The sequence below is a fragment of the Salmo trutta genome, chromosome 29 (assembly GCF_901001165.1).
Source record: "Salmo trutta chromosome 29, fSalTru1.1, whole genome shotgun sequence".
Lineage (NCBI taxonomy): Eukaryota > Metazoa > Chordata > Actinopteri > Salmoniformes > Salmonidae > Salmo > Salmo trutta.
In genome coordinates, this window is record NC_042985.1 from 25,724,324 (window position 1) to 25,750,962 (window position 26,639).

Sequence of the window (26,639 nt, forward strand, 5' to 3'; positions counted from 1 at the left end):
ACCTAGAGTCATGGGCATGTTTTAGATAAGAGTGGGACCACCTTGTTTGAAGGCTGACTTCCTGTGGGTCTGGCTGCCTGTGAGTGAGCCATGGTGGGCCTGCTGACAGATGAGTCTTGGCTCATGTCTCTGGAGCCAAACGAAAGGGCCTACTGCCACGCAGTGGATCCCAAGTCTATCTCTGTCTGTAGGTCTGTCTGTCTTTCTGTTGGTCTGTCTATTTGTTGATTGTTCCTTCCCACAGAATGATCTGTCTCCACTCCTCTTTTATTATTAAGTATCTCTTCCTCTGTACATTTTGTTTTCTAAACCCAACGGACAATTTCCCCTGTTATGTAGAAAGATTTTACATAAAAACATCAGCCACACCATCACAAGAGTCAAACTTGACCGCGACCTGACTGTATAGTCATTGTGTTCCATTTCCATTCTAGAACGCCTCCAGTTTCCGTCAGCCAGGGTCAGACAGCGCACTCTACTGAGCATGCTTGGAGGTCCCAGCTGCTGAACCTCGGAGGAGAACAGAGCCCCTATTGTGCAGCACTGTAACTAACAAAACATAGCGCCAGAGAGTTGAGATTAAAGACACATTTACAGTCCACCCACTCTCAGTCCTCTCACAGACACAGAAATGAAAACACAGTGGGCAACCACAAAGGTAGGGGGCAGCTGAGGCCACAAATAAAATGTGGCTGATGCCCTTTGCTGTCCTCTAAACGAAAGAACTGCGATTTTAAGGTTTATTAAAGTCCTTGTGTGAGCCATTGAAATGCCTACTCTGTGCCACAACAAGGACTAAGGGCAATTGTTGTTGTTTTTTCTCTCTCAAGGTTCAGAGCAGCTAAAGAATGATAATGATTTTTTTTAGCATCATGCTTGGGAACTAGGTGTAAAAAATGACGGGAAGTATTTTAATAGAAATATAAAAATAGCTGTTATTATACTGTAATAACTCTGTAATGTGTTATTTTATAGCACTGTAATGTTCACAAAAATCAAAGTCAACACTGCACATTTTTTTTACATTTCAAATTCAATTCCTTTGGGAGGTTTCTCGAAAATCGGACTTCATCCTGTATAAAAGTGCTGTATAACAGTGTATAACTGCAGCATTTACCCAGAGTAATCTCTTGGCAAATTGCATAGAGGTAAGTAATTATCCACTAGATGACGCTATTGGTCTTAAAAATAGATTAGCAAATGGGAGTGGTCCACACGGTGCAGTGAATCCATATGTTTCAGTACACAAACATTATCTGCGTACAAAAAATAAACAACAACAACCAAAAAAACAAGTTCAACTATTAATTGCGGACTTTTTAGTTATATTTTCTTTGGTAGCTTTATTATAACCACAAATTCCTAGTAAGGCTAATGGAAAATCCATTAACTGGGCCTGAAGGATTTTGTAAAATAGCTCACCAACATTTTCATTTATGATTAATGATGATGATATAGAACGTGATGGGCCCTGCCATATGACGTGTTCCATACAGTGTACATTTTCATTTTGATTCACAAATTGCAATCAACATCAATATGGGCTATTCATATTCATATCAGCCACGATGAACTTTAGTAGGGCCTAACTGTTGCAACTGTGGCTCGCAACAGAGTATCTTTGAAACTGATAAAGGCACACTTTGTCAAACAGGTTGACTGACAAAAAATTGGGAGTGTTCAGGATGACATTGTCAATCCGGTCCTAGGTCAGTGTTTTGAGGTTTAGTGTTTGGTAGTAGGGTTTGAGATGGGCGGGTTTACAGAGTTCTTAGCAGGGGGCGGGGGATTGCAGAGCTTCAGGCGTCTCTAAACTGAACTGATTCAGAAAACATGACCTGCAACAAATAGATATTGAACAATTCCGTGGAATATGCCACTTAAACGTTTGGCCATTATTGAACAACTAATACGCGATTATTGTTCGTAGCGCAGCTGGTAAGTGACAAGTTTCTCTTGCACTTTTTGTTACAGTAGTACAGAATGCGTCATAGCGTGGGAACTTTAGGTTACTGACTGGGCAGTGGCCGCTATAAACACATATGCCGATAAATTGTTTACTTGTTTAAAATAATCATCATAGAGAAAACTACATTCAAAATCGAGTTATTTCATGTTAATGTAAATAAGAAGTTAAACCACCTGTTGTACCCTAAACTAAAGTATCAGTATAAACTTTTGAAAACTTTGCTCATCTTTCCCGTTTCCAATTAAAATATCAGTGCAATTTTTTTTACGCAGTACTTCTATTAAGTCAATAAATATTAAAGAGGAATATGTTTGTATACAATTTATACATTGTATAAATTACTTACAGTATTTAGAATTTGAAGAATTGTTGTATACTAAATTAATCTATTCAGCATTCAAAAACTATTTTTAATGAAACATGTTACACATTCTTTAATATCATATACCACATTCTGTAATATGAATAGATTGATTCATGTATTTAGTATGCAACAATTATTAAAACCATGCATGGCTAACTTTACCCAAAAGCAAATTCCTTGGAATAAAATGTCCACCTCTTTTCTCCTGGTTTTCCATTACTTGCTGTTATTTACTTGGAATGAATGCATGAGATCTACATGTCATAACATGCTATAAGTAACTGATATTCTTCCATAAATAATCTGTTTTAGGGATTTTTAATTATGAATTGCATAATATTTCTAAGGTTTAATAGCTCTCCCTGGAATAGGAATAAACTCAATCTGTCATGAGTAGAGTAATAATATCAAATCTGCCATGAATGTAACTCTTTTGTATTCAGTTTTTAATCTGGAATCAAGGCAGTGTCCTAATGTGCTCTCCTATAGTTGTCTTTTACAGGCCTGAATGGTGTATTGTGAAAACAACACACCCCCAGGATGTAGAGAACCAGTCAGTGCACTGCACATGTAGATTATTCTCCTTTTTTCTGTTCTCAATCTTTCCCTGGAAAGATCAAAGGCAGGGCCTTGACATCCTAACCCACTCTCACCAGTGACCTTTGGTCTGAGGTGTATGGGGACCGTGGTGAGGGTAGTGCTCTAGTTATGGATCGCAGGGGAGCAGGGGGGAGAAATTGGCTCAGCAAGTGTTTCCTCCCTTGCAGAGAGTAACACAATGAGAGGAAAAGAGCTGCACTCACACCTCACAGCCCTTGTGTTGTTGGATACATGTGATACTTGGTGTGAGAGAGGCTATTGTGTCGTCTTCTGCTGTTTTCTGTCCTTCACAGTGCCTTTCCTTTTGGATAAGGGGCTAACTTGGCCTCATTGTTCTCCCTTCCCTTCAATGGCTGGAAAGTATGATGTTCTGTCCTCTGAGTATTAATATAACCAGGAAGAGCCTGCTGCATCGCTTCTATATCAACATGCTGGTTCAATTCTGTAGAGCAGAAAGCAACACTCGTTTTCAGTTTGAAAGAGTGATTTATTGAGATTTCCTCAAAGGCCTTGCGGGCATGTCTGTGCATTTCATTACAAAGTGACATTATCTGCTGTTACCTTTGTTTCCTTATCATAGCCCTCCCATCCCTATAACCATTTGTCCTGCTATTGTAACACCAGGCCATTCATGACATTCATCTATGTATTTGTTTGTTTGGGGGTGAAATAGGACCTTATCAGCTGAGCCTACAGGATTCTGATAAGAGCCCATTGTCTATACAAACACATGGTGCCCACTGATGTCTGTGATGCTGTGTCTCTCTGCTGGCCTTCCTGTTAGCTGATACAGACCTGTTTCTTAGGGTCAAATGGCCCTATGCTGTGTCCTCAGCTTCAGACTACACACTACTTGTACATAATTCACAAATATTATATTTCTTTACTCAGAAGACACTCAGATACTTGAGTCAAAGAACTTGATCTCTACTTTATCCGTGTGTTATAATGTGAATACCCAATAGTATCAAGGTGGTCTAAATATTCAGTTACAGGTTCCTGCCGTCAGTGGTGTAGTGCCTCTCTTAATGCTGTGGTGTTAAGTGGGGTTGATGACAATGGCCCTGATGTAGGTCTATTACCCTGCTCCTCCCATGGTACACTGTTACACCGACCAGGTCCCTCTACAGGGACTGCAAATCACAGTGCATTTTACAAGGATTGGCAGAGGTTGGTTCAATAGATTCACAGATAGACAGACACACACACACACACACACACACACACACACACACACACACACACACACACACACACACACACACACATTCACTAGCAAAGACATTCAAGAAGGTTACTGTATAGGTGTCACACCCTGACCATAGAGAGCCCTTGGTTCTCTATGGTGTTTAGGTCAGAGCGTGACTAGGGGGGTGTTCTAGTCATTTTATTTCTATGTTGGTGAGTTGTATGGTTCCCAGTTAGAGGCAGCTGGTAATAGTTGCCTCTTATTGGGGATCATATTTAGGAAGCCCTTTCTCCCACCTGCTTTGTGGGATATTGTTTTGTTGAGTGCTGATGTGTGCACTGTTTGTGCACTGTTTGTGCACTGTTTGTTATAGTTTCACTTTGGATTAAAAGTATGTGGAACTCAAATCACGCTGCACCTTGGTCCGTCTTTCCTCACGATCGTGACAATAGGCTACAGCTACGCATAGTCATGGGATTTCCAGGTGTAGTGTGACATATCGTTGGAGTCTGTCACTATGCTGTAATACCAGTTTTTTATTGTCAGGCCATAAGACCTGCTTACACCTTTATGTGCAGTAAATATTAATTCACACCATGTATATAATTATTCACTTATGCCTGTTAGTAACAGCCAATTACAGCGCATTAAGGTGCCAGTTAGCCTGCTTGTTATGGTTTCGTATACAGTACCTGGTCATATTTGCCCTTCAAAAGAGTGTAGCAAATGTTGATTCACTGTTTTTCAAGTTCAGTGTGTTGATAAAGACTGGGCTCTCTTATGTTATTTTAGGGCAGTGCAGTGTCTCACTCCTTCATTTGGCAGGAAAAGGGAGTACCTAGTCAGTTGCACAACTGAATGCATTGAACCGCATTTAACCCAGCCCCTCTGAATCAGAGAGGTGCAGGGGGCTGCCTTATTCGGCGTCATTGGTGCCCGGGGAGCAGTTGTTGTTGGGGGTTAACTGCCTTGCTCAAGGGCAGAATGGCAGATTTTGACACCTTGCCGGCTCGGGGATTCAAACCATCAACCTTTCGGTTACTGGCCCAGAGCTCTTAACTGCTAGGCAACCTGTGGTGGAGCTGAACAGTTAGGTTTCTCTCTGTGGAACCACTCTTTAGAAACAGAGACCATTAAGTACAGAAAAAAGGAACATTAGACCAGATGACATAATCAAATGTTGTGAAGCTTTAACTCTCATTTGCAGGCCATGGAGCAGTGAAACATTTGCTGATGTTATTAAATCTGATGGCATCTCATTTCTGACTAAACCAGATTATGTCCTTTTTTGCAGAGGTGGGCCTGATCCAGGGAGAGGGATTTATTATCTTGCTGCATTCCTGATGGAGTCGTACAGAGTCAATCAGCCGGCCCGTTCTTCCAGGCCTCACAATGGAGCTGGCTCCTATGGCCTCAGCATTAGGGTCCAGGGGATTGATGGACACCCGTACGTGGTGCTGAACAACCAGGACCGTGGGTCAAACTCCTGTACAGATCCTAATAGTAACGGCTACAATGACACACAGGGCTCCTTTATTGACAACTATCATGAGTATAACTTCAAAGGAAGCAGGGAGGCTGTTTCTGACAGCCCCTTTGTTGAGTACAGATCCCAGAAACAGATGCAGTTTGGGGGCTCTCACAATGGAGTCACAGAGCAGGGGAAGAAGCCAGCGTCCACCCTGCTGAACTTCCAGAGGCACCCAGAGATCCTCAAGCCTTATGACCCGGAGAACAACACCTTGAACCTGGACGGTAACCACAGCCTGCCTCCCCGGCCGATGTCCCTGGCGGAGACTGGGAGCACCTACCAGGGCTCTTCTCCCAGATCCACCTCCCCAGTAGTCGCCCATGCCAGGTCATCCAGCCTGGATCATAGGAGGAGTCCTGCCCTGCAGAAGAGAACACAGCCTCAGCCCAAGCCCAAGCCCCAGCCAGCCCCCTCTAAGCCTCAAACTAAACTAGTCCAGTCTCAATCCAAGCCTCAAGCCCAGCTGGCTCAGCCACACTCTAAGCCTCAGACCCAGGTGGCCCAGCCCCAGTCCAAACCCAAGTCTCAGCACCTGTCCAAACCCCAACCCCAGTCTCTGCAGCAATCCAAACCCCAGTCTCCACCCCAGTCTCAGTCTCCACCAAAACCCCAACTGCCCCAACGTGTCCCCATACCCCAGCCCTATGCTGTGTCCATCCCTCCCAGTGAGCAGACCAAGGCTTCCTGCCGGTCCGCCAGCTCCATTAGCAGTGCAAACTCTAGCCTGGAGCACAGCCACCATGAGCCAGACGTCCTCCCCCTGCGCAGAGTTGACTCCAGCGGCCCCGTGCTGCAGTCCTCGTCCCGCTCCCGCCACTCCTCTACCTCCTCTACCGACCAGCTGGAGGCGCTGTACGCAGATACCATCAACCGCCACCAGAACCGACGCTACATCCCCTTCCAACCCGGCACGGGCCGAGACATCGACACAGGCTCCATCCCCGGCGTGGACGAGCTCATCGGCAAGTTTGACGGTAAGGATGGTGGTCACCAGCGACGGGGCAGGGCGGGCCGCAGGAACAGGATCAACCCAGAGGATAGGAAGCGCTCTAGGAGTGTGGACAGCGCCCTTCCCTTTAGCCTCCGGGGAGAGTCGGAATACATGGATGAGTTTAGCAAGAACCAGGGGAGGTCCATGGAGCATGTCCTCCGCCCCTCACAGCTGTATCTGCAGAAGGTGTCTGGAAGAAAAGACTCATGGGTGACAGCGGTGGAGGGTAAGCCAAGTGCCAAAGCTACGGCCTGTGGTAGCAGTGCTCCAGGCTCCCCTCAGAGCATGACCTCTAAAGCAGCAGGCTCCATCCAGGGGTATAAGGTGGTGCTAAATCGCTCCTCCACGTTACCCCTGGACAGTACAAATGCTGAGGATGGTCAATCTTCACCAAGCACAAAGATTTTAACAAGTGTGGCTACAACCTCTCTATCCATGCCTTCCTCTAACTTGGGCAAGAAGCCTAGTGCAGAGATGGATGTGCAGGTAAACAATACATTATTTATGATTACAGTTAGGTTAGTTGTTAAACAAATCATTCTCTATTACTACGTAACTGCATGTGAAAGTATCTGTCAGAACTCTGATGGCTCTCTGTTTATTTCCTCTTGCATCCAGGTGACACCTGATCTTTTGAAAGGTCAACAGGAGCTTTCACAACAAACACATGAAGAGACGGCAAAACAGATTTTGTTTAATTACCTCAAGGATGGGTGAGTTTTTACCTCACTGATGTAATGTTCCTGGTTCACTTTTTATTGCAGAACATTTTCCAGTTTTACAGAAATGTCTATTATATTCAAAGGGTATTAATGGACGATTTTTTTGTGTGAATTGCTAATATATTAATACACTAGTAGGCAACATGATGACGCCATGAGTACCACTTTCACTATGCAGCGGACAGTAAACTGCACAGTCTAAACATAACATGTGCCAAGTTACACTCTTAAAGCTGCAATATGTAACTTTTTGGGCTACCCCACCAAATTTACATAGAAATTCACATAGAAATATGTTATAACGCTGTCATTCTCATTGAAAGAAAGTCTATGAAACAGTAGATCTGTTCTATGTGCGCTATTTCTATGCTTCCCATTCTTAAGTTTTGTTTTTGCCTTTTTTACTTTTGGTTTTGTACACCAGCTTCAAACAGCTGAAAATACAATATTTTTGGTTATGAAAAAAAATCCCAGTGGTTTAGATGGTACAATGATTCTATACAGTATACTTGCCTCTTTTGCCACATAAACTGAAATTAAGCAAACTATTAAACATTTTGCAAACAGGAAATGGAGGAACGATTTCTGCATAGTGCGTCTTTGAGTAAAGCATCATTTGAAAAAGAAAATGCCCCATGGGAGCACTTAAATGTTTTTTATCTGAGTCTGACTGTTTGTGAATTTATACTCACATTCAGTCTCCACCTCCATATCTAAGCTGTGGTCGATGCAGCTGCTTAGTGGTGTTTGTTCCTCTTCCCATTTCTCTTTCTCCCTCTCTCTCTCTCCCTCTCTACTGAGGAATGTAGGGTATCAACCCTGCTCTGCTTATCACCTGATTCTTAATGTTCACCTTTCACCCCACGCTATAAATCCCATCACTTACAGTAGGGGGAAATGGAGGAGTTATCGGTGGGAAGCATCTCAGATTGGTATCTCTATGGTGTACTTCCTGGTTTAAGATAGATGAACTGGTAAGGGTGATACATGATGGTTTATATTATTAAATAGTAAAATGAGGTGCTAGACAGTTTTGTTGTTGTTCAGTACCAAGGTACACCAGCTAAAGCTTGCTATAGCGTAGCTGGTTTCACTCTCTGAAAGTTTTATAGCTAGACTAGGTTGAAAGGCTTTGGGGGGGTTACAAAGCTTAAACCAAATATGGTCGTCAAGAAGCGAAGTCTGAAAGTCCAGTGCATATATCCAATAGGATAACATGTCAATCACAGCATCAGTAAAGCTGGGTCTTGGAGTTCCTATCCAATCCCAGGTCAAGTTCTGTGTCTCTCACAGAGCATTGTGTCATGGTTCGACTGTACATTTGTGTCCATAGTTTTAGAAGATTTGCATTATAAATCCTAAACTTCTAAAGTGCCTTAGTTCCTAAGTGTCTACATTCCATGTGTGCTCCAGGCTTGGTCGATGCCCAGCAAGTTCAGGAAACTGCTTTGGGTGTGTCAGGTCACAGGTCAGGGGTCAGAAGTCAATGGAAAGGAACACAGATGGAAGTGGTGTGCTGAGTCATCAAAGAAAGGACAAACATTCACTAGCTGAAGTTATTCAACTTTAATGAAGGAGGGGGGCTAGAACTCCCCTGTCGGGTAGTAGAATGGAATGGAACCTTCCCCGGGTTGTGGCAACCCAATGTTCTGTTCATTTTCTGTCCAATATAGGAAGAGAGAAGGTGCATCCTGTATACAGCCCAGTTCTATAGCAGAGCCAGGGAATGTGCCTCCTAATGGATGGCTGTAATGAGGTTGACCGGGTCGCGAGGTGACACATCAAAGCAGTTGGCCCCCGGCAGAGCAGGAACCAGAACAGATCTGATCCACCTACCACACACAGAGACCCCTCTTTACCCTCAGATCAGCCGAGTGTGGGAGTGCACCTGTGTTCTAACTGTGTGTGTGTGTGTCCGCAGGAGCACTGATAACGAGGACACTACCAAGAGGAAGGTCAACCTGGTGTTTGAGAAGATCCAGACATTAAAGTCACAGGCAGCGGGGAGCGACAACAAAGTGAGGCATTGTTGTGGAGTTGTTGTAATTAAACTCAACAAACAGCGAAATTTGTGAGCCTCTTATCTTAGCCTTAGGCCAGAAGCTTTCGCTTAGTGAGCAGCATACAAGCCACAAGGCTGTGTTGACCTAGCATTGACAACAGCCACTGTGGTTACCACCTCCAACAGTGGAGGCTGATGGGAGGAGCTATAGGAGGACGGGCTCATTGTAATGGCTGGAATGGAAAAAATGGAATGGTATCACACACATGTTTAACTCCGTTCCATATATTCCATTCCAGCCATTACAATGAGCCATTCCTCCAATAGCTCCTCCCACCAGCCTCCACTGACTGCCATGTGTAAACCAGTGCAGTATGGAGAGAAACTAGTCACCACCCTTCCTTTTGTTCATTGAGATCTGCCATGAACCAAAGCAACCGACATGTTTTTGTATTGTACGAAAATGCTATCAGGCAAATATATTGTGAGTGATTTGAAAAGGGAAATGAAGTCAAATATAACTCCTGTCTCTGTTCCCCCTCCCAGTCTCCTGACATGGCTACCCAAGCCAAAGCCCTACAGGAACAGAGGGTGGCGCTGGAGAAGGATGTTGTTGAACTGAAAAAGCAGCTGGAGGAGCAAACCAAGGTAATACTATGGTGCCATGTCATACATGTTGAATCCAGCTGCTATCTTAAATGTCTGTGCAGGACATGAGAATCCCTGGCTCCCGCCTCTTAAGACACAATAATCCTATTGGTGCTAATAGCTAACTTAAGCAGACCAGTAGACATCACAGCCACTGAGTTTGTTGGTTAGATAGTTCGTTGTCAAAACTGTAATTCAGATACTATACTATGAACGCTATGCATTTCATATTTATTTGGTGTGGTGAGAGGAATGGTGTTTTATTAAAGTGTGTGTGTGTTAAAGAAGCAGATGGTTCTGACTGAGGCCCATGAAAAGGCCAGAGCGGGTGTGAAGGACCTGCAGACGGAGCTGGAGAGGAGCCAGGAGGAATGCTCCCGACTGAGGGACAAACTGGCCAAAACAGAGGCTGAACTCCGCACCACACTGGAGGAGTAAGTGACTGACCACCAGACCAGGGCACATACACTGTGAGGCAAGGAGTGACAGGTCGACAAAGCCCGGCTTAAGAAACCAGCACAATGGGGATAATCCTTAGATTTACAACTCTTATTGGGAGAAAGCTGTCTTATCTATACCCTTTATTGTTTTTGTGGATGAGAAAGTTGTTGTTTGTTTTCTGTGGTCACAGGGGGATTATATGTTCTAATGTGTTCCTTGGGCTTGCAGTTTCTTTTTCGGCCATTAGAGTTTCTGTCTCTGTCTGAACATAATGGCCTCCTATAGTTCTCCTTCCCCTCTGACATTTTGTGTTAATGTACACTGCAGAGTCCCACACCAAAGCCCCACAAAGTGATGAGTGTATATCATCATGGCTTAAATGTCTGATGTTGGACTAATCTGTTAAACCTGGGGATGGATTTGTTGATCCTGATCATTGACAATCACAATAGAGACTGGCCATCCTGGCGGATGGCAGCTGACAGTGGAGGCTCTGTGGAGCCAGACTCCCCTGTAATCTAATGACATAGAGACGTCTATGTCATGGACTCCATAGAAATAAGAGACAGAGACAGAGAGGGGCCTGCCTTATAAAGAAAGAATCACTCAACTACTCTCAGCCATTGTATAATTGATTCCATTTTTCAAGAATGGATTCTCTCATTTGAAGAAGGTTCATGTCAGTATGTGGGAATAAGTAGTGTTCAATCTACTTACTCTACATTGGCATGCAGGACCCCCTGTCACTAAACAGACACTCTCTGTGTTGGAGTGGGCAGGTGGTGTGACTGTGATGTGATTGGTAGATCAGTGCCCGGGTGCTCATCCTAGCTCCTGTTAGCCTGGAGAATAGGCGTTTCTGACAGAGCGCAGGTGGTATCGTTCCATTGTGTGAAGCAGGGTGCAGGTGTTCAGGTCATGGTGTGTGTGTTGTGACTGTATGCTGCTCTGTGTGGTCTGGCAGGCTGTTCCAGGTGAAGATGGAGAGGGAGCAGTACCAGACGGAGATCAGGGACCTGCAGGACCAGCTGTCAGAGATGCACGACGAGCTGGATGGCGCCAAGACGGCAGTGGCCGACAGAGAGAAGGATGCCATGATGGAGGTAAAACACAGGCCATGTCCCACAACTCTCAGAGGAGAGAGCGTTGCCATATAGGAGCTTAGCGGCCTGCATGGAAAGGGCTTTGCGGTCCCATAATAAACCACCATGTCAATACCATTGTAGTGCCAGTGTTGGTAATGTGTAAACATGTTACTCTTCCTGGCACATTTACTGAAGCAGAATTTCTCAGGCAATAATGTCAGTGCTGGAGATTTATGTGCACGTCACCTGTTGAGGTAGCAGTTAATCTCAGGGTGAGATTTTAGTGAGACACTGTCACCACTTCCTCCTCTCCTGCTGTGTAGGACCTGATGCAAATGAAGCTGGACTTACAGGAGGTGCTACTGGCCAAGGAGGAGCAGGAGGAGGTGCTGAGGAGGAGGGAGAGGGAGCTGACTGCCCTGAAGGGAGCACTGAAGGCAGAGGTGGCCACACACGACCAGGAGGTGGATAAACTGAGGGAGCAGTATGAGAAGGAGATCCGCAAGCTGCAGACGTCTGTGGAGAAGGCCAAACAGGTAACTGATGTTCCCCAGCCACCCATGGCCTAAAGTTGTCAGAACGTTGTATCATGGTCCCCTGGAGGTTTTGTCTAGTTCCTAGTTGGTCCCGGTGATGTCCCCGAGGACGTTTTTAGGACATTCTTGGGACATTGTGTCATAGTGCCTTGGTCGCAAAGAAACATTCTTCCCCACCCTCAAAAAAAAAACATTTTACCCAGGGCACACGCACCCTACTTAAATTACACATCGCCCCTTGTTACTGTTGCCAAGCCCATCAAGGCCCTGATTGGTTGACCACTGATCCAGTCACAACGCTTTGTCTTTTCTTTTTAATACTTTTTTAGGGGGTGCGTGTCTTTGTCTTTTGGCAGTGCTTGGGACACCCACACCACAAACAGAGCTTTTAACATACAGTGTTACATATTTGACATACATGATTACATTGTGTATGTTTATTCATACAGTAATTATTGCTTAACATGTCCTCACCTGGGATTTGAACTCACAACATCTTAGTTCATGGAATTCCAATCTTCTTGCTACGCCACCATGTCTATATCAGTAACTGATTTCACCTGTAGCAGGCCTATTCCTACACTTTGCACTTCAAAGTAAATCTCAGCTCTATTAAAAACACATAGTGATTCAGGAGTAGCATTAAAACAGAATAATATGCCCCACCAACATTAGACAAATATAATGCAAACCCAAACTCAATTTGCTGAAATGAGTAAATGAAATCAATGAGAGAATAGTCAGAGGAACTGATAACTAAAAGAGCAGTGTAGATGGCACTCTTTTGCTAAGTGCAGAGATGTATTATAGGTAATGAATGTGTCGGGGACCTTTAAATTCTACAGACTTTGTGGCGCAGCAGAAAGATCACCATACCCAAATTCGGAGGTCAAATTCCATGTGGGGTCATTTTAAAAAGTGATCATGTCAAGTGTGATCATATTGTCATTCATTAAAGATTTGTACACTATTAGCTGAACAGCGTACCACTTACCTTAAAACCCCAATACCATTTCATTACTTTACTTATAATGGTATGGGACATGTGGGACCATCACGTGACAAAACTCTCCAGGGGACCATGATACAATATCCCAAGAACCTTCAGGGTACCATGACACAACGTCACAAGAATGCCCTAAAAACGTCCCCGTTACAAACCGGGAACTAGACAAAACCTCCAGGGGACCATGACCCAACATCCCAAGAATGTTCAGGAAACCTTCAGTGGACCATGACACAACGTCCCAAGAACATCCTAAAAACGTCCCTGGGACAAACCTTCAGCGGATCATGACACAATGTCACAAGTATGCTCGAAAGACGTCCCTGTTACAAACTGGGAACTAGACAAAACCTCCAGGGGACCATGACACAACGTCCCAAGAATGTTCAGCGGACCTTCAGAGGACCATGACACAACGTCCGAAGAACATCCTAAAAACATCCCCGGGACAAACCGGGAACTATAAAAAGGTCCCTGAGAGAACGTTCCCTTGGGTACATCACGCAACATTTTTAGAACATTCTTAGACCGTCAATGGGATAACGTTATGTCGAAACACCTTCGGGACTTAATGGGCACGTCGCCAAATGTCCTCAGGACGTCACCTGTTTGCTGGGTGTATTGATGTTAATGGGAGATTTGGGCACACCCTAGAGTATGGCATCATGTGTATTTTGGGTCGTAAAGTGTTTGTTTAGGAGGTTTGTTTGGGGTTGTATTTGTTGCCATATGTTCGGCATCAGTAGATATTCGATAGCTTTGAAGTGAAATTACCAGGAACTTTCGACCAGCTTCAAAGTTGTGCCTCAAAATTAAGCTCAATTTTAGTAACTAACACAATACGACCGTTTTACCTCGAACAAAAACTCTTTAAGTTGTTTTTGTTATGACTACTGTGTATTGGAATTGGAAAAAATAAGATATCGCCCCATCATTGCCTACCAGCTGTTAAGATATTTCATTTGTTTGGCACAAGTAAATAATGAATGCTATCCAAAGGCCATTGAATTTGTATAACTTTAGTGTTCCATTGTTTATTTACTGAGGAAATGAAACCCTCATTATGTGTTATTATAAGGAAATCAGGCTTTTGTGTTTATTGAGATTAAAATGTTACATACAGTATGCATACTTGAATGAATGTCTGGAAAGTCCTCTAGGAGAGTGAATCATTGACTGCATGGTGCCAGTGTTAGAGAATGTCATAGTTCTATACATGAACTGCTCTTCTCCACTCTCTTCTTGCACTGGCCTAACTGCATTTCACTGCACAGACTTTAATAACAACCACAGCTGAAGGCTGAAAAACAAGTCTGAAAACGGTTAAACAGTGCTGGGCAAAAACACTTCCTTCTCTGTAGTTCAGCTGAACCAACCAAGATAAAAAGACTCAGCTATCTGACAGTTAAACCAACTTGTCATCACTTTTCATGGGAACATATTGGACTCTGTTTACCCTAGATGACATATAGTGTCATTAAGAAGCTTTAGGAAGTATTTAATGATGTTGAGGTGTTGTTTTGCTGTAAACATATTTTACTGGGTGGCTCAACAGGAAGAAAAATAGGACCAAACAAAGCCTTTTAAAGACTTGGGAGAGGGGATGGGGAGAGGGAAATTGACTAGTAAAGAGAAGACAGGGTAGGGAAGTGGTAGAGAGGACAGTGAGGTAAGAGCATAAATAGGTCTAATGGAGGAGAGAGGCATAAGAGAACAACACTGACAAGGCTAGAGGAGCATTGTGTTGACTAGGTGTTGCCTGGCTCACATGCTTCCTGTTTGTGTCAGGGCCTGGAAGTCCTCTCCTTGTCCCGAGCTTCCGCCTGCTGTGGTGGGGTCTACACAGCAGCCAGCCCCTTCTGAGATAATTTTCTTGCTTGAAAAGAGGTACTTCCATTTCTGGGGAAGATTTTGTCGACAAGATTGTGAGATTCAAGATTCTGACCTTATTGTTACTCAGTATTCAGACAGTTTGGCTGCTATCAGTTTATCTTCAGAAATTTGGGCCTTTCCCTTAAAATACCAATCCATTGTTAGGTTGTCACACACAAAAACTATTTATAGCGGTTACAGTCTACTGTACTTTTATCCACCAGGCATTGGCAGGATTGAAAGTAATAATAATTTCTGCATGTGTGAGTGAGCGACCGCACAGCCTACTGAATTGCTTAGAATAAAGTGTGCGGTCAAGCATTCATCTGTCCTGTCTCCCATCGAAACGCTGCTCCTCTCTCCTTCGCCCATGAAATGTGCATTGATAGGGCTGCCCCATGCAGAGAATAATGCTGGAAACTGGAGCGCTAAATCGTTCCCGTTGCCCGTTAATTGCAGTGGCAAGCCGTCACTAATCTAATGAGCTGTAGTTCATGAGTTGTGCAGTATTCCTCACTGTTCCTTCTCTCTCTCTGTTCATCAATTGAAAGGGCAGGGGTAATTGTGGACCTCAGTAGATGAATGATGAGTTTGTTTCACACAATAATAGCAGCAGGGGTTTGGGATATGGTTGGGATATGCTGAATAAAGTGGGTCAGAGGAGTTATGGAGTGGACATCTCCCTGAAAATATGTGTTTGTTTTGTGTCATTGCATTTTAGGTTCAATTGTATTTTTATTTAGTTGTAGCATGGGCCATTTTTTAGATGTTAATCTATAGAGGTAGAAACTATAGAGCTCAAACAACAATATTCATAGAGAATCTATAATCAGACTGTAGTCTACTTACTGTAAGTTACTTATTGTAGATCAGTTCTGTGGAAGTCAGGTTTTTCACAACAGTGATACTTGAGGTAATGTGAAAAATGTGAACAGATAAGGTGCAGTGAGCAGGGAGAAGGGTGTGTCAGAGAATGTTCCTGGCTGGTTAGAGAATGTGCACCCAGCAGACCCCCTCCCTCCTGCATATTCTGCTACAATGCTCCAGCTCTGACCAGTGGGTGGGGTCGAGAGAGGGGTGGGACTTGACCATGCCTCTTCAGGGGGCTGCTGTTATACCCCCTCTCAGGGACATTCCTGATTCTCAACGCTCTCTCAGAGGGCCACAACCCCAGACCCCAGACAGCCCCAACCTGTAGTCCCAGCCTCTAGTACCAACCCTAGCCCCTAGTTCCATTTCCAGGCTCAACCCCATTCCCAGCTCCAGCCCACTCTCATCCCTCAGCCTTGATCCCCTCCACCCTACCCATATAGTCCCTGTTGTATTTTAATTCCTAAATGAATTAGCCCCAGTCCCAAGCCTCAGCCCTTATAGCCCTATCCCATACATCCCCTGACACACTGGCAGCCCCATCCCCCAGCTTCTAGCCCTCCACTTGAGTGATCCCTGCCTGTCTTTATTTTCTCTGTGACTGACTTATTTTTGTGTGTAATCATTGAAGCCATGTGGCCTGGTGAGCACCTCCTCAGGGCTGTTTGAAGGTAAAGAGTTCCACAGGAGGCAGTGTGTTTCCTCAGTTGATAATAGTCCTCTGCTGTGTTCCCTTCCCGGCACAGCTGGAAGGTGAGGATTTACTGGGAAGGTAGAGAGGGAGAAATATAGGGATTGATAGAGGGAAGGGATTTCTCTGGAAATCTACCAGCAAAAGAGAGGAATGGTGTCACAGCCAAAATTCAGCGCTTTTTGTGTCCATCTGTTTGCTATCATGTTCTTCCCTGTTTGAAGAATTTGTCTTCAGAAAGACTTGGGAGTTAGGACGGCTTCTCAGAATTGTTTACATGAACTGTGATATGCTGCTGCCTGTAATGTTCTGCCCAGAAATAGTTTTTCACTGGCTCATTGGATGCATGCCCATTTTGGTTGCATCTCCTTGTACAGAGCTGGTTGTTTGTGTGTGTGTAGTGAGAGAAGTTGTTCCCCTGCCATGTGAGGGTCGTGCCTGTGTGAAAGGAGGCTGTGGCCTGAATTCATGGGCCTATTGTTCATCTGCTGCGTCACTGCCTGGCAGAGCTGAGCTGGTGGGAAGGGAGCCTACTGTGCCAAAATGCATGCAAGGCTTTGGGGATTCCAACAAATACCCCCAGGAGTGTGGAGTAGAGGGTCAGTGTGCTCAAGACTGTGATGTACCGCAGCTTTAAGACCAGAGGTAGAAAGCTAAGGATTTAACTCACTCACACTGAGACTTAGGAAATATGTGGTTTCTCCACTCAATAGGCCGTTTTGTGTTGGTACATTGCTTTTCAACATCCAACAGAGTAGGGAGTACTGGCAAGTACAGGCAAAGTATTTAGCATGGACTTACTGTCCAGTGGCGTAGTCTGCTCAGGTTGCAAGTGGCACTGGTCATTCTCCCTCCAGCAGGATCTGACCTCAGCTCTGACATTCAAAGCCCAGTCATTTGACTGTGATTTTTCCTCCAGCCCGACCAGGCATCGTGATTCCCCAAGGTCTGGCTTTCATCCAAGAGTTAAAAGAAGTACTATGCTCAATGTCAGTGTTTTGTCCTACTATAATGACTTTCTGAAGGCTCTTTTGATATTATAATCACTCTGGGTTGGCCCTCATATCAACCATTTAAGATCAGAATAGAGTACTGTGTGTGTGGACTTTGACATTGTGTCATCCCACTTCCTTCTTTTGAAGCCACTGGCCTTCTGGCGATGTGCTACACAATAATAATGCCACATTCTGGGGAGGCTTGGAGTTTTGTGACAGTAAATGTTAATTCTCTGGTTTCATTTTTTGGACACAAAAGGGCCAGTTTCCTGCAAAGCTCTACTGTGACTGCCTTCTCACTGCACTGGCCTATTTCATTCTCTATTAAACCCAAACACCCCTGAAATCCTATCATTTGGCCCGGTAATAGAGCCTCCATTTAAAAAGGTTTCTGTTTTCATGTCCCAAAGGACAAGACAATATTTGATGGCTGGCATCTTATTGTGACTGGAAAGATGCCAGTGCTCCTCAAGCAGCAAGTTTTAATTTCCACTGCAAGCTTTTCTCCCAAGCCATCACAAACCTGTCTTTACTAGGCAGACCGTAGTCTATGTGCCTTTTGTTGGAGAGCGTCTCTATTGTAATGCATACCTTCTGCTGGTGAAACAAACTAAGGCTTATTCATTGCCAGAGAAGAGCTTGAGTGATCTGTGGTGCTATTTATTTTCCTTGAAGACAGAATACATGGTGTTGAATACCGTTAACTTGATATCACACAGGATATGACCCGTTCCTGGAAGGACCTTGGTCATCTTTGTGCTTCTATTTGGTCACGATTGCCTATCTCGATTTCCCCTCTTATCCCATGTTTACTTTCCATTGGGGAGAGCACATGAATGGAAGTAATTTGAAAACAGGACCATAATGCTATGTGGCTGCATCAACCTTGGCTCACAGTACCCTCTAACTAAGGTAGACTGAAGTAAACTATTATAAATGATGTGATGTTGATTTTATTCACTTGTGATTGTGGCCAGTATGTGTCTGTTTGAACGATGTCACCACCAGTGTGTTGTTGCAGCTGGGGTAGAGGGATATCCTGTGTTTCTCTGCATCCTGGCCTAGGTCCTGGGTTAGGTAGGGGGAACACTCTGCCCCTCAGCTCCTAACTAAAGCCTTTCTGTCAGGGATGCTGCTGGGACATTATAGCAACTTGACAATGTGTCAGCTCAATCAAAGAAGTGTTGCTTTGTACCTTTCCCAAGGCCATGGTAGAGCAGAGGGAGCAGAACACTGTGCTCCACTAAAGTTACCTGTTTGTGATATACTGCGATCTTACACTGTGAGTGTTACTGTCTAAAATAGGTATTATTTCTAAAACCTTGTGAATGCTGTATGTCCACAACAGTACACTGATATAAAAGGTTGTGTTCACTGTTGTGAATGCATGTGATAGTAAACACTTAAAATGTGTTTAGGTGTGTGCCAGAACTTGTACATTAATCTCTGTAGTATAGATGACACCAGTATGTCTGTGACAACCAATCAGAGGGTATGCTACTCACTGACAAGGGCATGAGTACACCACAATCTTTATTTTCAGGATTTGTTTAAAGATAAACATTTTGATTCAGTTATGAGTCAGATTATATTATATATTTTTTGATGCATTGTGGATTTAGAGTGGATTAACTGTCTTGTCATTTTAAAAAGGGATGTGTATGTGCCTATAAATGTGAATAGAGGGGGGCTCTGCTGGGTGTGGGATTACCCTGACAGGTTTCTTGTGGACCGTAATTGGTGCAGGAATATCCGCAAACTCCATTGTTTGTTCCCTGGGCTCCAAAGCAGATTCAGCAGGGGTTTGTGTGTGTTCCCAGTGACATGAGAGCACCCTGAAAAAGCTGATTGATTTGAATCTGAGCTCACACACTGGGCCATGCATACTTCACTGCATTGTTAGTGCCACTCTTTTTACTGGCAGCACAATGGTAGTTAATGCCTGACTATAGACAAACAGTTTAAGAGTGCACAAGACAGCCCTTGAAATCAAACTCCCCAATTGTTAATTTTGAGGCTTTGTAACAGTCTGAGTGAGTACAAAATGGCAAACACAAGGAACAATGATCACCAGGGCACCCTGTGAATTTCCACCACCCATGGGTCTTTCTCCCCTACGCCCTCTGAGTGGTAGTGCCCAGACTGGACTCTCAAAGGACCCAGGGTGGGAAATGGGACAGTGAAAGAGGGGGTGAGGGGATGTTTGTATGAGAAAAAACTGAGAACTCAACTGTTCCCCTCCCCCTCAACCTGACCTCTACCCACTGCCCCAGTTGATTACATTTTGAATACAGAGATGATACTACAATCTTCACATATTCCCGCTAAGTAGGTTAAGTGACCTGTAAAACAGTGATGTTTTTCACAAGCTTCTACCCCCTGCTGTCCTTGGATTTTGTACAGTCCTAGACAGGTGAAAGATGCCTAATGTTTTGAAAGAGATAAAACTGCCTTCGTTGACACATTTTAAGGATGTTTTTTTGTGTGACCTTAATGCCTCGCCTCCCACCCTCCGCTCAAACACTGGAACACTAAGCCTCAGTGACCAATGAGGGTCCTCCATCTCACCCAGTGGTGAGTGGATGTGTGAGGGGGCGAGGTGGTCGGACTTTGGACTCTTTCAGCTCCGTGGACAGATAATGAGTCACTACAGAGACCATTGTACAGTGGTTCTAATGACAGATGAGGGGATTCAAACACATTCCCAAGCACTAAGTCAGATAGCTTCCTTTTAAGACACCCATTTAGTAAGACATCTGTATCTAACTAAACCTATGACTGCTAATCACAGGTCTTGTAATTGAAGTAGTTTCATGTCATTAACTGTCTGCTATTTATCATGTTGTTTTCATTAGTGAATGGTTTTTCACTCTCCACTGAGTGAGTCAGTGTTGGTGCTCACCTGGAACACAGTGTGTGTGTGTTTGTGTGTGTGTGTGTGTGTGTGTGTGTGTGTGTGTGTGTGTGTGTGTGTGTGTGTGTGTGTGTGTGTGTGTGTGTGTGTGTGTGCGTGTCAGTTGTGAGCAGAGTATGTGACTGGTACGTGCGTCAGGTGTGTGCAGAGTGTGTGTGTATACACAGGCTTCTCTTGGACCTGTCCAGTAAGAGGTGCCTGTCTGCCTGCCTGCTTGTCCAGGTGAGGCTAAGGGGAATTGAACCACAGTGTGTTAATCTGCACCGTTTGCCACTAATCCCCCTGGGAGCAGACATTCCTCCTCATAATGAACATGCTAAGTCCCTCCCTGCCTGCATACTGTATAACATGAATGGGGAGAAAACTGATAGCCTATATTATAAAGTGGGTGGTTCGAGCTCTGAATGCTGATTGGCTGTATACCACGGGTATGACAAAACTTGTATCTTTACTGTTCTAATTACGTTGGTAACCAGTTTATAATAGCAATAAGGCACATCAGGGGTTTGTGGTATATGGCCAATATACCATGGCTAAGGGCTGAATCCAGGCACTCCGCGTTGCATCGCGCATAAGAACAGTCCTTAGCCGTAGTATATTGGCCATATACCACACTCCCTCGTGCATTATTGCTTAAATATCACCTGTATTTACAGAATCATATTTAGTCAATTAAATATAGGCCCAGTACTGTAACGGGAAAGGCCAGGAGCCACGTGATCTGACTAGGAAAAACTCTGGGCCGTGGGTAGAACTTTTATCTAGGGCTTCCAGTTTTTCCTGGTTTAGGAAAATCCTGTCCCTTTGTATCAGTAATGAACCCCATATGGACGTCAGTACCTGGTTGTTTCTGTGGAGGCGTGCTGCATTGGCATTCCTCACTGTAGTAAACAGAACAAGAAACTGTCAAACCTGTTGTCTGGCATTCTGTCAAGCATAGGCTCATTTCCAGATATTCTCGTTTCTGAACAAATATGTGGGAGCCTGGCTGCTACAATATCTTCTTAAACTGTCACTTTCAGGATATAAAGTACATCCCTCTCTGACAGCATCATCACAGAAACACCTGCTATCTGTTTTTCTATGCAAAACTTAATGCGGGCCTAGATAGTGCTGTGTGTTTTTGTCAGCTGAGAGGTTACATGAAGTCAGAATCCAGGTTTCCCAGAGTGCATTGACTGCTCTCCCTTAGGACAGCAGCAGCCCAGACAGGCTAGCCAGGGCAGGCTCTCCATTGATAAAACTGGGCAGAGGCAAAGCACACACCTTCTTTCACACTGTCCTGCCACAGCAGCCAAGTTCATACAAAGACAGGCTGCCACCAACAGTGGGTCGTCTAATTATGGAATTTGATCATGTTTAGTGACAAGCGGTGAACAAGCGAGAGCCATAAGGCTTAAGCAGCAGCTCCACAACTGTACAACTCTTGCAGGTAAAGCCATTGAGACATTGGTGTTGGTCATGCTCAGGGGACTCAGAATGAAGTGGGCAGATTTACTGGACTGGACCATTCACCTCAATCTTCCCAGCCTTTTGCGGGTAACATGCTGTCTTTGTTTGGGCAAAACTACATCAGTAGAGGCAGTTCAATGGGAGGTGAATGGAGGCTTAGATTTATTGTCATGCATCCACCTCTTAAATCCCCTTGAGCTTGTTATGAAGGAATTGTTTTGGGAGTCTCTTTGCGGAGGAGTTGTGAAGGAATTTGAGTTGCCTTGTAAATAAGACCGTAGACTTTTGTTTTTAACCAGTTGTCAAGCCAGTATTGCGTCCTTTTCTGTGCAACGTTGCATCTTTCGACCCTGTATTTACTTTGCACTGACCCTTCTGTCTGCTCTCCAGAGCAGTGCTGCAGTGAGCAAGGAGAAGGCTGAAGTGGAGGCAGCCAAGGGGGCAGTGGAGGGCCAGGCGGGACGTCTTAGCCAGGAGGCCGAGAAGCTGAGAAAGCGGGCACAGGAGCTGGAGAACGAAGTGGCCAAACTCAACCGCATCATCGATGATGCCAAGCTACAGGAGAGCAAGCTGGGGGATAGAGTCGGCCGGCTTGAGGTGAGGAATAGAGAAACCTAATTTACTGTAACTATTGTAGCAACGGTCATAGAAATTGTTCTAACATTTTTTTAAATGTTAGAACAATAAATAAATAAATGCAACTGTTGGTCAGTGGATGAAGATACTCCAAGATTTAAGTGGAAAGTGGATTTACGTCCCTCAAACACAGGAAATAGATGGCTGAAAAAGACAGATCCTCAGGTGTAACATGAGCTGCTAGTTATATAAAGGAGAGCCACTGTAAACTGCACAGGAGTGTCAATCAGATTGACAGTAATAAAACTTTTCACATTGAAGATCAGATCTGTTACCTATTGTCTTATGCTGGTGTGTGCATATGTGTATGTGTGAGCTCACAGAGAGAGAAGAGGCAGCTGGAAGAGTCTTTGGAAGAAATCAAGGAGCAGGAGGAGGAGATGTCATGTGCCAACCGTGCTCTGACCACCCGGTTAGAGGATGTACAGGTAAGACTGACCAGGCTTTGACCACAAGCTCGGGAGAATTTACTGGTGAGAATAATAAAGCATAAGTACTGGTCCTCCTTATCATTCTGACCGATCTTTCTAAACTCTTTCTGTTACAGAGGAACTTGACCAAGCTGAATCATGACCACAGAGAGCTGGAGGAGAGGCTGAAGGAGGAGAGGAGTCAAAAAGAACAGTTCAAGAACACTAAGAATGAGATAGAGGATGAGAGGAGTCTGCTGGACCGCACAGTGGATAAACTACAGAGGGAGGTGAGTGAACCAACTAAAGACCTTCGGACATCCTTGCTTTAGTCAATCAAATATCACACCACAGGCATGTGTCAGTGTGTGCATGCATGTCTGTTTGTTTGTTAGCAAGGCTAACTCTACCTTCTCCCTCTCTCCCTGTAGATGAGTGAGATCGTGGAGGCCTCTCAGTCGTCCACCCAGGAGCTGCAGCAGCAGATAAATGTGTACAAGGAGAAGAACCGTCGGGAGCTGGCTGAGCTTCAGAGGCAGTTGAGGGAACGGGGTGTGGAGCTGGACAAGTCCTGTCTGGCTGCTAAGTCCCTGCAGGAGGAGGTGGGTTGGCTAGTGCTGCCCATGGCAATGGAGGATGAGCCATTGTCCTGACTCAGTGTGTTGTAAACCCCCACTCAGGGTTTGTACAGTGAGGTCATGGCTTTGGAATGTGTGTCCTATCCTCTCTTATACTTCTCCTTTGCCCTGAACTGGACCAGAAGGTCACAGCTATAGAGATGCCTGGTGGCCTGGTGATATTACAGGGTTAAAGAGGTTAGATAATGTATATTTTCATAGAAATCTGTGGTTTAGCATGAAGAGTTGGAGCTCTGGAGGGTGGGAAGAGAAATCTGAATCATTGTTTTTCTATTGTTGAAGCATCCGCATGTTTCAGCAATCTAGAACTTCAGACACTAGGATTTATTTATGAACCTCTTTTTAATTGAACAAAATATTAAAGTATTAGCTGTGACTTTATCTTACATTACATCCATTGTTCTCATACATTAAGGGAGTTGTAGCTAGGTATGCTTATGTAATTTGGAGTGAGCCTCTATAGTTCTTCATGGCATTTTGCCTCAATTGAGGAATTCTCCAGCTAATGTTTTTATAATTACTATGGTTCATTTTCACAATCTAGCTATAACCTTAGTAGTTGTGGTCTGTCCCACATAATGTTGTTAGAACCCAGGGCCACTGCTCATTGGGTATGGTTTGACCTACTAAACACTTTGGAATGTTTTTGTTGAATATGGGATAAGCATTGCTTATCTAATAATGTTCTCCCTCATTGTGTGCCTGGGTTACTAACCCCTGCAGAATGTCATTAAAGAAAATCTATTTCCTACAGTAGGTTAAAGACAGGTGGCCAGACTCAGTCCAACACAGTCCAAACTCCATTGGAATTGTGCTCCCTTTTTCCATGGAAATGTTCCTTGCTGCTAAGGGTTCATCTTTGTGTTGTAGTCTACCCAGCGTAATGTATATGCACAGATGGGACATGCTGATGTATCTTTGTCCAGCCGGTCTACAGGAAGAGGGGGATGTAGTGCCATTGTTGTGAGAGGTGGAATGACTGACCACACATCCTCCTCTCCTCCCGGCTGATCCACTCCTCTAAGGCCTGGTGATGAGGTCACTGTTTCATCTGCTTCAGATCTCCAGTCTGTCCCAACCCCCACATCTATCTTATAAGCATGCCCATTAAGACCTGCTAAAGACAAATTTATTTTTTTCTTTCATCTTCTTCACTCGCCAGGCTAGTGTTTGTGAAAGTTTCTCTCAAGTCACTATTGTTAACCTGTTGAGGATCTTATCCCGATCTTATCCCGGTATTGGGATTCATTGTCATGTGACCATGGCGGGGAATTCAAAACTGCAAGAGTAATCATTTCAAAAAATCAAATAATCAACTATTTTCCTCCATTTGAAAGATATATCTCCTAAATCTAACCACGCTGTCCGATTTTCAGAGGCATTACGGAGAATGCATAAAGTTAGGTTATGTGAGGAGAGTACATTGACAATAGCTGCGTGTAATGTTTAGCCAATTCAAAGAAGGGCATCAACAGACAGAAAACTAGCTAGAATTATGCACTTACCTTTGACAATCTGCATCAGATGACACTCATAGGACATTATGTTATACAATACATGCATTTTTAGTTCCATCAAGTTCATATTTATATCCAAAAACAGCATTTACAGTCGCGGTGAAATTCAGAATTTTTTTCGGCTCGAATGCACCCAGTGAATCCAGCATTACAAATCACGGAATTACTATTCGAAAACATTGGTAAATTATAATATTGTCATTCAAAGAATAATATATTATCATCTCGTAATTGCTACCGAAGGGCCAGATCTCAAAATAACTTTACTGGGAAATCACATTTTGTATAAACTGGGTACTATGCTAACAACAATAAGCTATATGCTAAGCTAAGCTAAGCTATACCGTTAGCATTAGCATCATCTAATATCGATAATAACATTCTAAATATCCCCTTACCTTTGATTATCTCCATCAGAAGGCGCTGCCAGAGATCCCAGGTCCAGAACAAATGTGGTTTCTTTTGACAAAGTTCATAATTTATGTCCAAATAGTTAGCGTTCAGTAGGCTCCCACAAAATGAGGTGGGCAGTGTAAAGTCACGTCGAAAAACTAAAGAAAACCTAGTAAATAATCTATTTACGTTTGTTTAAACATGTCAAACGTTGTTTAGCACTAATCTTTTGTTCCATTTTTAACGTGAAACATCAGTAAACATCAGTAATATTTTCACACAACCTATCAAGTGTCTAGAATAAACGATAATGACAAAGGCACTCTTCTCAGATTCATGCGCAGGCGCAAAAAATGAAGTGATGACGTGTCAACTTGTAAGCTTTCTAATTCGGTGTGTATTTATCACAGATGCTTCAAACAACTTTCTAAAGATCGTTGACATCTAGTGGAAGCAGTAGGAGTTGCGAACTGAATCCTTTCTCACTGTGGTATCTTTAAAACAATGACACTAAATAGTACAGTCACAAAATTCTCATTTTTTTAAATCTATTTTTCACAGGTTTTTGCCTGCAATATGAGTTTTGTTATACTTACAGACACCATTCAAACTGTTTTAGAAAATTCAGAGTGTTTTCTATCCGAATGTGTTAATAATATGCATATCCTAGCTTCTGAGTTGGTGTAGGAGGCAGTTAAAAATTGCCACATATTTTTTTCAAAATTCTCAATACTGCCCCCGTGGCCCGTAGAGGTTAAAGGAACAGATGGCATATTGTGACCACTGCTGAAATTGCATTGCTAAAGCAGACATGACAGGTATGGATGTTACTGTAACAGTATGACAGGTGTGGTTTATTTGTTCGCTGTGGCGTACTGGTAACTGAGTAGGAGGCATTCACAAAACCTGTTGTTCATTCCCATTCTGTTTTAAAAGTATGTGTGGTGTGTGTCCTGCAGCTGAGCCATGTGGAAGAAGACCTGAGGGAGTGCAAGAGGGAGAGGGATGATGCGGTGCTCAAGGAGAAGGCCCTGGAGCAGAAAGTCTACCACCTGGAGGTGGAGGCAGAGACCAAAGCCCACTCCAAGGATGACAAAATCCGACAGGTCAAACTCATGGAGGTATGGAGGAATATCTTAATTATTCATTTCCCATTGTCTATAAATT

At 43.9% G+C, this 26,639-nt stretch overlaps 1 protein-coding gene and 1 long non-coding RNA gene across 4 annotated transcripts in view; both read left to right on the forward strand.

Annotated features, from left to right (window-relative positions):
* The first annotated feature begins 1,767 nt into the window (after positions 1-1,767).
* LOC115167235 (cingulin-like protein 1) overlaps positions 1,768-26,639 on the forward strand; it is a 38,541-nt gene continuing 13,669 nt past the window's right edge. Inside the window, exons 1-13 of one of the 3 annotated variants that reach the window (XM_029721443.1) lie at positions 1,768-1,938; positions 5,417-7,130; positions 7,263-7,357; positions 9,288-9,384; positions 9,915-10,016; positions 10,305-10,450; positions 11,422-11,560; positions 11,866-12,078; positions 22,269-22,475; positions 22,838-22,942; positions 23,062-23,214; positions 23,356-23,526; positions 26,432-26,593. In XM_029721443.1, coding sequence (XP_029577303.1) covers positions 5,466-7,130; positions 7,263-7,357; positions 9,288-9,384; positions 9,915-10,016; positions 10,305-10,450; positions 11,422-11,560; positions 11,866-12,078; positions 22,269-22,475; positions 22,838-22,942; positions 23,062-23,214; positions 23,356-23,526; positions 26,432-26,593 — 3,255 coding nt within the window. In that variant the 5' untranslated portion in view covers positions 1,768-1,938; positions 5,417-5,465. Of the gene's footprint in view, positions 1,939-5,416; positions 7,131-7,262; positions 7,358-9,287; positions 9,385-9,914; positions 10,017-10,301; positions 10,451-11,421; positions 11,561-11,865; positions 12,079-22,268; positions 22,476-22,837; positions 22,943-23,061; positions 23,215-23,355; positions 23,527-26,431; positions 26,594-26,639 lie in introns of all 3 variants that reach the window. The other 2 variants (XM_029721444.1, XM_029721442.1) reach the window with 2 other exon arrangements.
* LOC115167236 (uncharacterized) lies at positions 23,537-26,431 on the forward strand. Its single transcript, XR_003870461.1, has 2 exons — positions 23,537-24,760; positions 26,226-26,431. It is a non-coding gene; the product is annotated as an uncharacterized LOC115167236 (long non-coding RNA).